The sequence below is a fragment of the Triplophysa dalaica genome, chromosome 3, assembly GCF_015846415.1.
Source record: "Triplophysa dalaica isolate WHDGS20190420 chromosome 3, ASM1584641v1, whole genome shotgun sequence".
Taxonomy (NCBI): Eukaryota; Metazoa; Chordata; class Actinopteri; order Cypriniformes; family Nemacheilidae; genus Triplophysa; species Triplophysa dalaica.
In genome coordinates, this window is record NC_079544.1 from 27,629,403 (window position 1) to 27,642,996 (window position 13,594).

Genomic DNA, 13,594 nt, shown 5'->3' on the forward strand with positions numbered 1-13,594 from the left:
GGTTACTAATTACTTATTCAACAGTGGAATTAGATTAATGTACAAGTTACTTTCTACCTTGATTTACTACAACCTGGAATAGTTCAGTAATTCAATGAAACGGCTCTTGTAAGTAATTCAAATAAATCATATAAAACAACATAAAGAAGTATAACAAATGTGAGACTAATACATTAAAGCTCAGATTTTAAGGTGAGACTTTGAATTTTGATGTCAGTTTCGCTATTGCACAAACATATATATTACACAAAGTATTTTGTTTATTTACATCAGAAGTAAGTAATTAAATTACAGAAAAATTACAGTAATCCCTTACTTTACTTTACTTTTTCAAGGGGAAAGTAATTAAATAAGAGTAACTCATTACTTAGTTTCAGGTTTCTGATTTGTAAATTTAATTTGCAGTGCCAGTTCATAGCACACATAGAAATTATTGTTCATCGTTTACCAACGATTCTTAAATTAAACATGATTTTAAATAATTTAGGAATAATAAATGATATATTAAACGCATGATTCATGTGTTTGGTTATTACTCAAACGAGTTCAGACCTCAAACAATGTCAATTTTTGTGTTCCTAATAATTACAATGATTCTTTAAAAAAACAATTGTAGTGTTGATACAGAATCCGTCTTAAGCCATTTTTAAACCTTGTATTTTGGCTAATATTCATGAGACATATTTATGGAACACAAGAGTTACACCATTTTCTAATATCTCATATGATGTGAATTGAGCAGAACGCTCAGCCTACCTACACCATCTGTTCTTTCTATTTAAGAGCAGGATGTGGGTTTCATCAAAGGCTCTTTAGACACTAACTGAATGGAAATGGCACTTTACTCACTTTAATTCAGTGTACGCTTTGGGCAGAGCTCTTTAAAGGCAACATGAAATCACAATTGCCCTTAATACATGTTTTTGGTCTTATTTTTGTACACAAATGTATCAGTAAATGTAAAGATAAGCACTAGTAAACAGTGTTAGATTTATTCTCATCACGCATGTGAAGATGGTGTCGGTCTAAAAGTCAACGCTCAGTGCTCAATTTATCAAAATCAAATCCCACCTTATATTTACTTACACTTTCTCTTCTCCTTAAATGGTTTTATGTTAAATGTTCCTTCATTGCTCATACTTCCAAAAGAACAATTCTGTAAGTTCAACACTGCACGGAATGAGACCGATATTTGCAAACCAGAAAAATTGTCACATTTATTTGATATCAAACAAGAGTTGAATTTACATCAGCATATGACAATGGGCTCTTAGAAAAGATTGAAATGAATATCAACAGTGTTACATCACGCACACTCTGTCTGTCTCATCCCTTGTATTTCATAGTTCATACTTCATCTAATAAATTATTTTGTGTCAAATACTGAGATATGTCCTCAAGGTATGATGTTAACACATGAATATTCCTGATCCCTGACAAATACTGTCAAGTATTTCTTTTTTTTTAAGTAAAATAAATTACATATGAATCCAATTCACTCCGAATTTGTGCAAGACACAGCTTCTGTTCAGCTGAACAAAAATAAAGAAGCTTTATTTTCTACATACACGTTGGCAAAACACATTTGAATGGTCAAATCCCTATCAGAGCACACCGCTCGCAAGCTTCATCTGGCTCCCTTTATGTTCTCAATGCTTTTACAACACATGAAACATCTCACACATTACAAGAAAATGTGCAACGACTTCCCTAGAATTTGTCTGAACTGTTTCTAATATGGTCATTTTAATTCTCTACCCTTGTGGTACTGCAAAATATATTTTCGTCAGCTGTTATTCGTACAACAGTTATATGTGCAATAGAGAAAATATAAAGCCTGAGTCTGGAATAGTGGTTCTTGTTTCTTTTTTCAGTCTTTAACGCTTCCTTCTGCATTACAGAGAACCTCTGTGCTTCCAAGACGGGACGATTACCTGCAAACTGGCCGGGAACGTTTTGAAGTTCTAGAAAAATCGGACATTGGCATGTTTGTCTTGTTGTTGTTTTTTACAGTATATTGTACAAAGCTTTTGGCAGATGTGTATGATGCCAGTCTCAGGGAACAGCCTCCACGTCAGCACTAGCACAACCTAAGCGTCCAAAGGACTGTATCTTAAAAAAGTCATTGTGCCGTCCACGAGTCCCTCTCTCGCAGTTTGTGTCTGAACGGTCAGAACAGGTTAAGAAAAAGAAGGGCAAGGGTACTCAGAGGCTGGTGATTAGCTGCATCTGTCCATCTTTATCAGCTTCACCTTCCTGTGGGAGACAGCCGTCAGGGAGCCCGGGGCCAATACAGCCCTCGCTGGTGCCCCGCCGGCTTATTTGATAGTAGGAGAGGGGTTGGTTCCCGTCGCCCAGGTCGGGCAAGCTCTTGTGAAAGAGTTCCTCTGGTTCACCTCGAGCGGACGAGCAGGGCGAAACGTCATCCTCTCCGCTGCAAGGGTCGACCGATTCCGAGGGCGAGGGTGACGAGTCTCTGAGATTGGGCATGCTCGTGTACAACGAGTCCCTGTTATTTGGCGAGGGCGTGTTCTCTTCTTCTGCCGGCCTTTGTTCTTCTTCTGCCTCCCTACTGTCTTCCTGTGGCCTGGCGGCCCGTCGAGAAGCCCTCTGAGCACAGTAAAGGAGGGAATGAGTTCGCTGGGGCAAAAGCGGGGCCTCAAGGGCCTCCCGGTGGTTGGGGTTAAGGAGCAGAAGCTCCAGTGCCGGGTGGTTTGTGGATGCTGACAAAGCGGAGGTGTCAGCATCAGCAACTATTGCATCGTCTTCACTCCCGCTGCTGTTACCAACACCCCCGTCGATGCTGACGCGTGTCTGCTGCCCCGCTGGGTCTCTGCGATTGAAGCCTTTCTCGGTTTTGGTGTCGCTTTGGTTCCGAGGCGGGCCGCGAGGCCTCAGGTTGTTGTGAACCAGTTCGGAGATGATCATCTTTTCCAAGGCAGGATCGTCCAGGCCTAAAGCGCATTCAGCCGGGCAGCGAAACGAGGGGTCTTCGTAGTCGTCCTCCCTCAGCGAGTAACTGTTGTTGAAGTTGCCGTTGAGAGGGAGCGTGTCCATGGTGCTGACATCACGGCTGTTCGTCAGCGAGTGCTGGCCTGAAATGAAAGGTGACAGATTCAGTACCGCAAAAGTGACGGCAACAATAACAGTCTCAATGAAATGATAGACAAAACTGATGGATATTTGTTACTATTAAGGACATAACGTTTCTTATCACACTAGTAAAACATGCGGCCCACCTGTTTATCACTAACTAATGTCACAAACAATACATAAGATGCTGAATTGGGTACACTACAATTAACTGATGCCAATCATATAAAAAGAATGCAAATATGAATGTATTAATCTATTGGTAAATACAATCTTTTACGCTAAAAGTGATTAAAACAGTATGTCCTTAACAGTATAAAAATTAGGCAGAAAATATTTTAAAGGGCAGCCAAAGAACTTCTTGCAATAACACACACAGATTACCATTCGTGAAGCTATTATTGTAAATGCATATGAAGGCAGAATTAAAACCCAACAACATAAACGTGCTGCAAATGTTTGCACAGAACAGACGAGAAGCATGTTAATAGTGCAGACAGACGGCCAGGCACACGGATCACAGACAGCAGGCAGGGGACAAACACTCACATCATGTGTGTCTGCTCAGGCTAGATGACCTGAGAACTGCCCATGTGCGAAAAGAAAAAGAGTGAAACAACGCTCGTTTTAAAAACTGCAGCAATGACAGAAAAGTGAGAAATCACCAAAAAGAAAGCTTACAAAGTACAGGGGCCTGAATTCAGTCCGTCTGTCAAGATCCGTGAAATGAATTTTAATTCGCTAACAATTTAAACAAAGTATGAATATCAATCAATGAAAAATCTGCAAACGTTTTTCATTTCACACACTGGAGCCAGACTGGAAATTATTTTTGGTCTTATTCAACTCGTGACTTGGAATTTGAATTGAACTGCTCAAGCGGCACAGCATGTTGAAGCCGAATGTGAATTAGAACGACAGGATTTACTGAATTTCAATAGCAAAAATTCAACAGTCACACAACAGAGGAATTTCATTCATCCAAAAAGATTAGAGATAACAATTCCTCCTTATTTCCAAGATGTGTCCACCACATTTTCTTTTCAGTGACATCAGAAATATTCTAGACCTAACCGAGCTTTATTTTAGCATCATTTATAGTTTATTCAAACGTCTTTATCTCACCCTGATGCCATTCCAAACACATGTGACTTTCTTTCTACTGCAGAACACAAAAGTAGATATTTTGAAAAAAAAAACATTGGACCCCATTGACTTACATTGTATGGAAACAAAACCACTGGGACATTTCTCAAAATATCTATTTTGTGTTCCACAGAAGAAAGAGTCACATACAGGTGTCGAACCACATGAAGGTGGATAAATATTGACCACATTTTTTATTTTTGGGTAAACTATCTCCCACACAAATGTTTCAACACACATAGAAATTAAATACACATTGCAATGTTAATATTATTTTATGAACGATCGATGCTTCGTAGAACATGCTTGTAGGTCATTCACACAGAAAAAGTGATCAAATGTAATATTGGTGACACTGCTCAACAAGGTCTCATTGGTTAACATGAGATAATGCTTTAGCTAACATGAGCTAACAATGAACGCCGTTTGTTTAACATTCATTACTCTGCCTTAGGTCAATTCGCTTTTCAATGGGGCAGTCGTGGCCTAATGGTTAGAGGGTTGGACTCGTGACCAGAAGCTTGCCGGTTCGATCCTCAGGTCAGGTGGGAAACGATTGAGGTGTCCTTGAGCAAGGCACCTAACCCCTACTTGCTCCCCGGGCGCTGCAGCGATAGTTGCCCACTGCTCTGGGTGTATGTGTGTTCACCACTTGCTGTGTGTGTGTTCACTACTCTCTGGATGGGTTAAAAGCAGAGGTATATCTCGGATATGGGTCACCATAACTGACAAATTGGTCACTTTCACTTCACTTTTATTCATTTGTTTTATTCAGTGTTGAAATTATGATGAAAAAAAGGGTTATTCATTGGCTCATGTTATCTTACGTACTAATGTTACCTATCATAATAATTGTATTGTATAAATAACTGTAATTGTAAATCTGTATTATCTGCCACTTTATATATTTGAAATTCTATTCAAACTTCAATTTAATTGCCAATTCTGCTACATCTTGCGTGCTTCCTTAATAGAAATCTCGAATCGGACTTCAATTCTAATTGGCGTACAAAGCTGTCGTGAATTAATGATGAAATATGTCAGCAGTTAATTTGGCTTCAAATAATTTCCGACAGTAATTCCAGCAAGTGAGCGCGATAAGAGCGTCATTAATAAAATGTGGATACGTAAAGCAATGGCACTTCTAGGAAGGAGGTTTTTTTATCAATGTCATTAACGCTTCCTTCCACACACTGATGTGTGAGTTGACTTCAGTAATGAGCAGATCCATCAGAAGACTGAATTCAGGAGGCGGCAGGTGTAATGGGTTCAGCACCCAAGCATCTTCAACAACTCTTTTCTGTTTATGCTTCTTTGAACGGATAAACATCTCAAGTTGTAATTGCAAAGCAGTATGAACACAGCAATATCAACACGTTTCCCTTATTGGCCCTTGAAATTGTAACAATGAAATAAATAAAAACATGGATGGAAAAACTAAAAGGGGGAAAAGCTGCTGTTTGGTTTCATGCTAAGCATAGGATGGATTTAAAGTTCTGTAGTTTGAAACAAAGGCAAGATTGTGGGGGACGACAACGCCCAAAAAAATAAAAATGTGTGTACTGCTGTGAGATAAGGAGAGGCTTTTTGTAGAGCAAGAAAAGAAGGCAGAAACAGACATCAAAGAGCTGAACGAGAGCAGAGAGAGACCGAACACGAGGATAAAGAGAAGACCAAAATAAAGCAAGCAACCGTGAAACATCCACTCGGCCAAATGATTTGCATTTGTTTATGCGTCGGCAAACGGTTTAATCCAGGAAGGTATTGTCTGGAGAGCTGTGCCAGAAGACACAGACTGAATACTGGTGGACATGCTGAAGAGGAGGAATTCTGGGAAAACAGCCAGGCCACATCTTTAGATTCTACCGTCTCTCCGGTCGAATACTTCATGCACTGAAAGCCCCGCCATGTTTACATGAAGCGCAGCTGGTTTTTCTGTTGGCGGTATTTGTGGAAATGGAAGGTAAAGAGCGAAGGTCTCTGGGAAATCATATTAACGCAGGTCGGAGTGATGCAATTAGAGCTCGGTGAACGTAAAGTGTTTCTTTTGTTCACACATTCTGCTTCAAGCGTCATGCGATGCGTTCACGGTGCACTCTTAATCCTTGAGGTATGTTGAGACGCGGCATGGAAGCCATTACGCTCAAAACAAAAACCAGGAATGACAACTCTCACTCTCATGACTGTGCTGACGGATATTAGCACGAAAGCCAAAAGAAATTGGGGGATTTTGAGCATCTACACAGTTTGAGAGACTTGACAAATGACCCTGACAAATTCAATCCAACTCTTCTGCCACAGAACATCAAAATATGAAATATCGGGTTCCATAAAGAATCCATATTTATTATTATTAAATTTGATAATAAACACTGAAAGGGAGCTTACGGTGGTCACAGATCAATGAGCTGTACGCCTGAGGCTAAGCTTCAACAACATGAAAATATATCTTTTTTACACTCCCTAAAGAAATCCCTAAAAATAGGGCACAATATCCTGTATTAATATGAAGGAATTTTCCATATTCATTATACACTTGTTTTGCCTGTATTTTACATTTTGCACTGAATTAACGGAAATGTCCGTAAACAAAAGAAAAATGTATACGGATAAATCTTATGACAGTGTACTTTTCTCTACAGAAATGCATCTCTTTTGCTATTGTAGAAAAGTTTCTGTCGTATTAAAATTAGAATCAAGATTAGTAAAACTGAACTGGACCTTCTACAAAAATGTTTGTATGAGGACAGGCCTACAACTCAAAGTGACCGTATAGGATGTTTTTATGACACAAACCGTTGTTTTTCGAGGCGATGTGATTTTGATCTAGAGATGGATGTGACTGACAGTGGCAGGGACGCCGGTCGCCTTGCGTGAGGAACTGGAGGTGTACGCTGGGCGATTTCCGTCAGGAGGGTGATTAGCTCACTGTCTGCCGCTGACTACGGCGTGATGGAGACGCTGACAGATGGATACGACTCTTCCCATTTCTTACAAAAGCATGTTTACAATCTAAACGCAAAGACCAATTTCCATTTACATAAACGCGAGACGGCGCATGTCAAATGCGCGGCGAAACGAATGGCAGTTATTTCTGAAAGCACACAGCCTCTTCTTTTTCTTTCACTCGCTCGTTTTATCATCAAACCGTTCAGGATTCAACGCCTGTGTAGCGACCGGTGATATAGACTGCGCTTGACGGGAAGGAGGACGCTAAATGCGGAACCTGTTTGTGTCTGTTTATTTTACTGGATGGGTAAAGTATAGAGACGACAATGACGGAATGCCAATCACAGCCAGACACAGGAAAACATAACAGCTCGTCTGCCGATTAACACGTGTCAATCATAACACGTCTAAAAAAACAGGAATTAAAGGGGTGAACTCATGACGTGGAGGAAATGGAAACAAAATCGAAAATCATGCAGTTTTGTGTGTTGAGAAAAAGAGAGGACAGCAAAACCACCACATGGCCACAGCGATCCCATGACAGACACTCAGCAAATTACAGTCCTGTGTTAAAGTGCTGTGAAAATCCCTGTCTTTTTCCACCCCACACCCCCATCAACGTTGTGAAAGGATAGGAAAGCAGAGGGGAGGCCTGCGAGCACCTGGGGAGTGGAAAGCCGGAGGTGAAGGTGTGTTGCACACGATGGTTTCGGCCAGAAGGTTGTTATAGGGGTTGTTAGTGTCGTGGGGCCGCAGGAGAGGGTTAGTTAGGAGATAGTTGCCCGTCATTCCTGTTGAATAAAGAAAGAGAGGAGAAGAGCAAGGGTGATGGTGAAAAAGAGGAACAGTGCAGAAAAATTGTCTTATGATACGGTCAAACTTTCAAACATGAGCATCCAACATCCCTACGTGTTTTTTGTTTTACAAGTCTCGGAAGATAACAGTATTTATATCAATGTATCCGCCTACTACATGCACACTTTGATACTGTCGTCGCCAAAACGCACTTAAATATTTTCAGAAAATACAAATGAACGCTTCAAATAACACTTGTTTCTAAATCTATTACATAAACGTTCATTCTCGATTCCCAGTGCACCCGAGAGCACATCGGAGCAGCGCAAACTTTTTGTTAGTGCGTCACACCTACAGGAGCGTTTTTTGACTCATATTCTCTCTCTCTCTCTCGCCTGCACGTCTAACGGCCTGTCGAGGGGTCGGTGAGAGTTGAACATCATACTCTCATCAGCAACACTCTTGCCGAGCCTAAATTATTCATCAAACCATTTTGAACATCCGGCCTGGCTGCTCTCCAACTGAGGAGAGACCTCGGGACACGATGAAGAATTAGGCATGATCATCTAACGCTATTTCAAGTCTTGATGTATTTTAACAATTGAATAATGTATCATTTCATAGAAATATTTTTGAGTCTCATCAGACTCAGTTTGTACAAATTGAGCATGGGCTTATGACAAAGATATTCCTTTTCTCAAAACCTATTTCAATGTGCCTTACAAAGAACCCCACATAGAAAATAAACAAAAAGTGTCAAGAATAGCACAAGCCTGGGTGGAACTTTCTATTTGATGCAATGAGTGGTACTCCATAATGTGATTCATAATATTGGTATTAGTTAAAGAAACCAATGGAAGAGATTAACTATGACCACTGGTTCCAGAAGTACTTGTTTTATTTATTTTCTCCAATGGCGTTAAAACTTTTTAATTCAGTAACAAGACTTGAACCAAACCAATCAGCTCTGAGATGAATCACATTACATAACATCTGATTCAATGCAAGAACGCTTCTAAAGACTGGATTATTTAAGGGAGGAAACTTCTTCCATGAAACCGTGTGAATGATGAAATCAAACCAGATAAAATATACATAATAAAAAATACATTACTGTAGTATGAATATTTCTATTTCAATATTGAAATATATGTAAGTTTCTGAATGTGTACTGAGACATCCTCCAAATGCTTAGCAAATCCGGTAACACTTTACAATAAATGCTGTTAGTTAACATTAGCTAACAATGTACAACACCTCTACAGCATTTATTAAAATTGGTTCATGCTCATTTCATCACTTACTAACACATTACTAAAGTCAAACGTTGTCACTGTTAACATTAGTTATTGCACCATGAACTAACATGAATAACTGTATTGACATGAACTAACATTGACGAGGATCAATTAATGCTGAAAAACTCAACTGTTCATTGTTAACTCATAGAACATTATTGTAAAGTGTCACCGCAATTCCCGCTTGGCAGCTAAACTAAACTATAATGTTTTAAGTACATGTATTAGTCAGTTTAGCGACATTAATTATTAACTATAATAACTGTAAAGTTACTGTAATCTGGCTATAGACAGCAGAGTTTTTTTCCATGTGCTGATGTATTTCCTATTGAAAGAGGAAGTGATCGTGGCCATTAAAAGCTCTTCCTTGTATCAAACAGCTCCAGACCATTATTAAAGATGGTCCATTTAATAAAATACTTTAGTGCAGATAGAAATTGTGTTACTATTTAGTAGCTACAATAAAACTATGTTTTGAATTGCTGCGTAGAAAGAAAACACTACATTGAAACTATGGTTTGGAAAGCACACACACACACAATCTTTCGCTAGGTTAGAGCTGTCACCTTGGTTTAGAGTGGAAGTGCTGTTGATGTCTCCGGAGATAAAGGAAGACTCAGACTGTTTCCTCACCGTATCGTTCCACATCCTCCTGATGCGACTCTGCGGTGAGAGAGAGATAGAGAGAGAGAGAGAGAGAGAGAGACAGAGAGATAGATTAATGCGTCTAATATTCAGCACACATCTTCTTAACACAATTACAAGATTCAATGTTAGTTGCTGGAATAAAGACGACATCTAAACACGCGACACGTTTTGAAGACAATTACGTTACAATCCATCGCAACAAATGCAAACATTCACAGCAGGCCAAAACATGCCACGAGCCGTGTAGGGTGTAACTAGTTACTAAGGGCTGGAATACACTACAAGACTTTCAATCAGATTTTCAGTCTGGAGTTGTTACAGAAAGTCTGCGCCAGTGTGCAGATTTTATTACGTATTGTTTTATAATGCAAAACATTCAAAAAGTCTGCAAGTGTATGATGTCTAGTTTAAAAAATATATATTGTAGTGTATTCCAGCCTTTAGTTATGAGTTAATGTAATTGAATTACTTTTTCCTTGAAAAAGTAAAGTAAGGGATTACTCTTGTTTTTTCCCGTAATTATTTACAGTTACTTCTGAAGTAAATAAATAAATACTTTGTATAATATATGTGTGTGCAATAGTGGAATTAACATCGAAATTCAAAGGCTAACTTTAAAATCATGCTTTAATGTTTCATTCTCACCTTTGTAATAATTTGATCACTTAATAATACTACTTTATGTAGTTCGTTATTAAACCGAATGAATTAAAAGTGCCGTTTCATGTCTATTCTTTAATCACTTTAATTAAACAAGGTTGATGTTGGATATAGAAAGTCATTACTTTTCTGAGAGAGTCATTCGTACAGTAATCTAATGACACTGTTGAATATGTCATCAGTAACTAGTAACCCAACACTGGTCATGAGTCTATGATAATTCCCAAATCAATATAAAATAAATATCACTCAACAAATGAATCTCTGTCAGCAACTGTGGCACAATATTGAGTCCAACAGAAAATTCTTTGGACTTTTTTAACAAAACAAATGATGTTTACTGTAATGAATTACTTATACTGTATGTAGTCTAAATGACTGTTACGAGATGATCACCAGTAAAATGTAGATCTGGTTTTGAACCTACAACATTCCTTTAATGTGCTGTGTTTGAACTCACACTGGATTATTTTCTGAAGAATTGAATTCAAATCTACAAGAGGGATTTCCTAAAACCTAAACATTTTATGAACTCATTCAGTTATGTATTACAGTGTATAAGGGATTGAATATGAACACACCTCCATATGCCATACAAATAGCCCTGACAAAAGCTGTCAATGAAACAACAGTTTACAAGCCAAGACTCGCCGCCGTGTAAGTAACCTATAATCTTTCTAGCTGCTGAGGAGTTAAGCGTGCTTTACATGGGAAAAGCTCAAGGGCAGGGATGCTCTTCCGTTGGCTTGAATGTGGGGAAAGTCTTTTCATGAGCTCATATGTCATTCAAACGACAGCAGTCGCCTCGAGTCAGGAAAGACCTTTGACCGTGTGCGTGTGTTTTTCATATGATAGTAGACGTACCTGTGTAGCAGATGAATATCGAGCAGTGGACCTGGAGGCTGAGGTTTTGTTGGAGCTGTGTGGGCCTTCAGAGGGCAGACCGCCACAGCACTGAGACTGACGAAAACACTTGCTGTATTCTTTACGCACCTAGAAACAAGCAGAGATATAGCAACACACATTAGCGGGACTGCATTGTTTACAGCATTTACTAACCCAATCTGTTTATGTGTATGAAGAGTATATACAGTATGTGTACGTGTGTGTTAAATGAAATGTTCCTGTAATTCATTCAGCGAAGACGCCGCAACCTTGAAAACCTTCACTGCCTTTCAGATAAAAAACGTCTCGAAACTGTTTCTTTTGCATGTGTGCTAGTGAATTACTGCCGGCCCCCGGGGCAAACAATATGTGCCATATCGCCATATTGCCAGGCATGAGCTCAATGGATTGCGATTTCATTAAATAAGACAAATAAACATCACAGGCAGAAAATGGCATTAAAGACTAGCATTATCACTTAACCCAATCAGCTTTCGGTCTGGTATAATAACGTATCGCCACCGGTTACCTTCTTCTGCAGGAGACAGTGGAAGATGAAGATGAACATCCCTTGCAAGGTATTGAAGATAGTGAAGAGGTACGCCATCAGTATGGAAGAGTCGTTTAAGAAGAACAATCCAAAGGACCAAGTTAGGCCAAGCAGACACAGCAATGCAAAAGCGCCCAGCACCCAGGACCTGTACATGGACAATTGAACATAATATGACAACTAGCTCCTTAATGCTTTTATATTGACAACACTGCTATAATGAGTCATCTTATATTATCTCTGCGTTAGGCGAACATGTAAGCGGCCAAACTAACTGTAAATCACAAGACATGACTCATTTAATTCATTTCTCAACTCGTCTGAAAGAATCATTTGAAAGAAACGAAACAAATGAACAAACACATGTTCACGAAGAGGAAAAACTCCCCATACTCTATGTGAAGAAGAATCAAAATCCGCTCATAAATTGAATCCACTCCTATCATTCGACCACCCAGACGTAGGCGAGTTTTAAGACGGCAGTATATCAGATATGAGACAGAGAACTCTTTCCCATAAGAGATTCCAGCAACTATCTGTGCGGATCGAATGTCCTGGAGGGCCGATCCTTTCATACGGACACATGACGGGGGAGATTTTTCCATCTCCTGTTACCCCCAGCTGCACGTTTAAAAGTAATTTTGACTCGGGGTCCAATAAAACGTCTTGCTTCTCATCATTCCATTGTGCTTCCTATCTGGAAATATGCATCTAGTTTCCAAGGACAGTGTTTACAAGAGGGCCGGATCGTGCTTTGACGTTGCGGGACAGCGGCGGGATGAAGAAGTTAATAACATGGTGTTCGAAAGGTTAATGCCGTCCATAATTATTCCCATAAACTCAAATTAGCTTTGAGCGAGTATTTACCACAAATCTGGTCCCAGACGCAACCTCTACCCCGTGTGCCACCTTTAACCTGAAATGCCGTCCATTACCACGAAACCAATTTGTACAGCAACGATGTAATTGTCACATTGTGATTATAACAATTATAGAGTCGTGCCGCTTAAAGTAATGCCAGCGAAGTAATCCAGATGGTAATTGGGGGCTAGAAAAGCGTGTATCTGGATGAAAAATCGCGAAGACAGCTGCATGCAAACCATGCAACGCTTTTCAAGGTTGATCTTACCGTATGTTCTCCAGTCTGCTGGAATCAGGTTTCATAGACGTCGAGTGTTTTACCATCTTGTACATAGTCACCACCAGAAAGATGAGATTAAGCTGTCAGGAAAGATAAAACATGTTGAGAAGACCACACAACCTTCCCACACATCTCGTCATTGGGTCGGCATGTTTCTCAAAACATCATTTAATATTCAGATTTTTCTTTTTGGCAGCTGGACTCTTACTTGAGACAACTGTGTAGCGGTTACACAAGCAAAAACAACTCGCTTGGGACCTGTGATCACCAGGCTATTAAACACCATTAAAAATAAAAATAAAGCATGGTTTACCTTGGCTGATGCACACTGCAAAGTATAACCTTCAATCATTTATCAAATAGACGGCGACTGCAAAAAGCAGGAACGGATGACTTGCGCTGGAAGATTCCAAGAAGCTACTCCACATA

At 39.6% G+C, this 13,594-nt stretch overlaps 1 protein-coding gene across 6 annotated transcripts in view; it reads right to left on the bottom strand.

The window, feature by feature from the left end:
* Nucleotides 1-1,191: 1,191 nt before the first annotated feature.
* The window catches only part of LOC130417197 (adhesion G protein-coupled receptor L2-like), a 95,738-nt gene continuing 83,335 nt past the window's right edge, over nucleotides 1,192-13,594 (bottom strand). For 2 of the 6 annotated variants that reach the window (XM_056742542.1, XM_056742541.1), the window contains 6 exons: nucleotides 13,154-13,245; nucleotides 12,004-12,172; nucleotides 11,454-11,582; nucleotides 9,848-9,944; nucleotides 7,851-7,979; nucleotides 1,192-3,095 (listed from right to left, as the gene is read on the bottom strand). In XM_056742542.1, the coding sequence (XP_056598520.1) occupies nucleotides 2,206-3,095; nucleotides 7,851-7,979; nucleotides 9,848-9,944; nucleotides 11,454-11,582; nucleotides 12,004-12,172; nucleotides 13,154-13,245 (1,506 nt within the window). In that variant the 3' untranslated portion in view covers nucleotides 1,192-2,205. Of the gene's footprint in view, nucleotides 3,096-3,642; nucleotides 3,679-7,850; nucleotides 7,980-9,847; nucleotides 9,945-11,453; nucleotides 11,583-12,003; nucleotides 12,173-13,153; nucleotides 13,246-13,594 lie in introns of all 6 variants that reach the window. The other 4 variants (XM_056742544.1, XM_056742543.1, XM_056742545.1 and 1 more) reach the window with 3 other exon arrangements.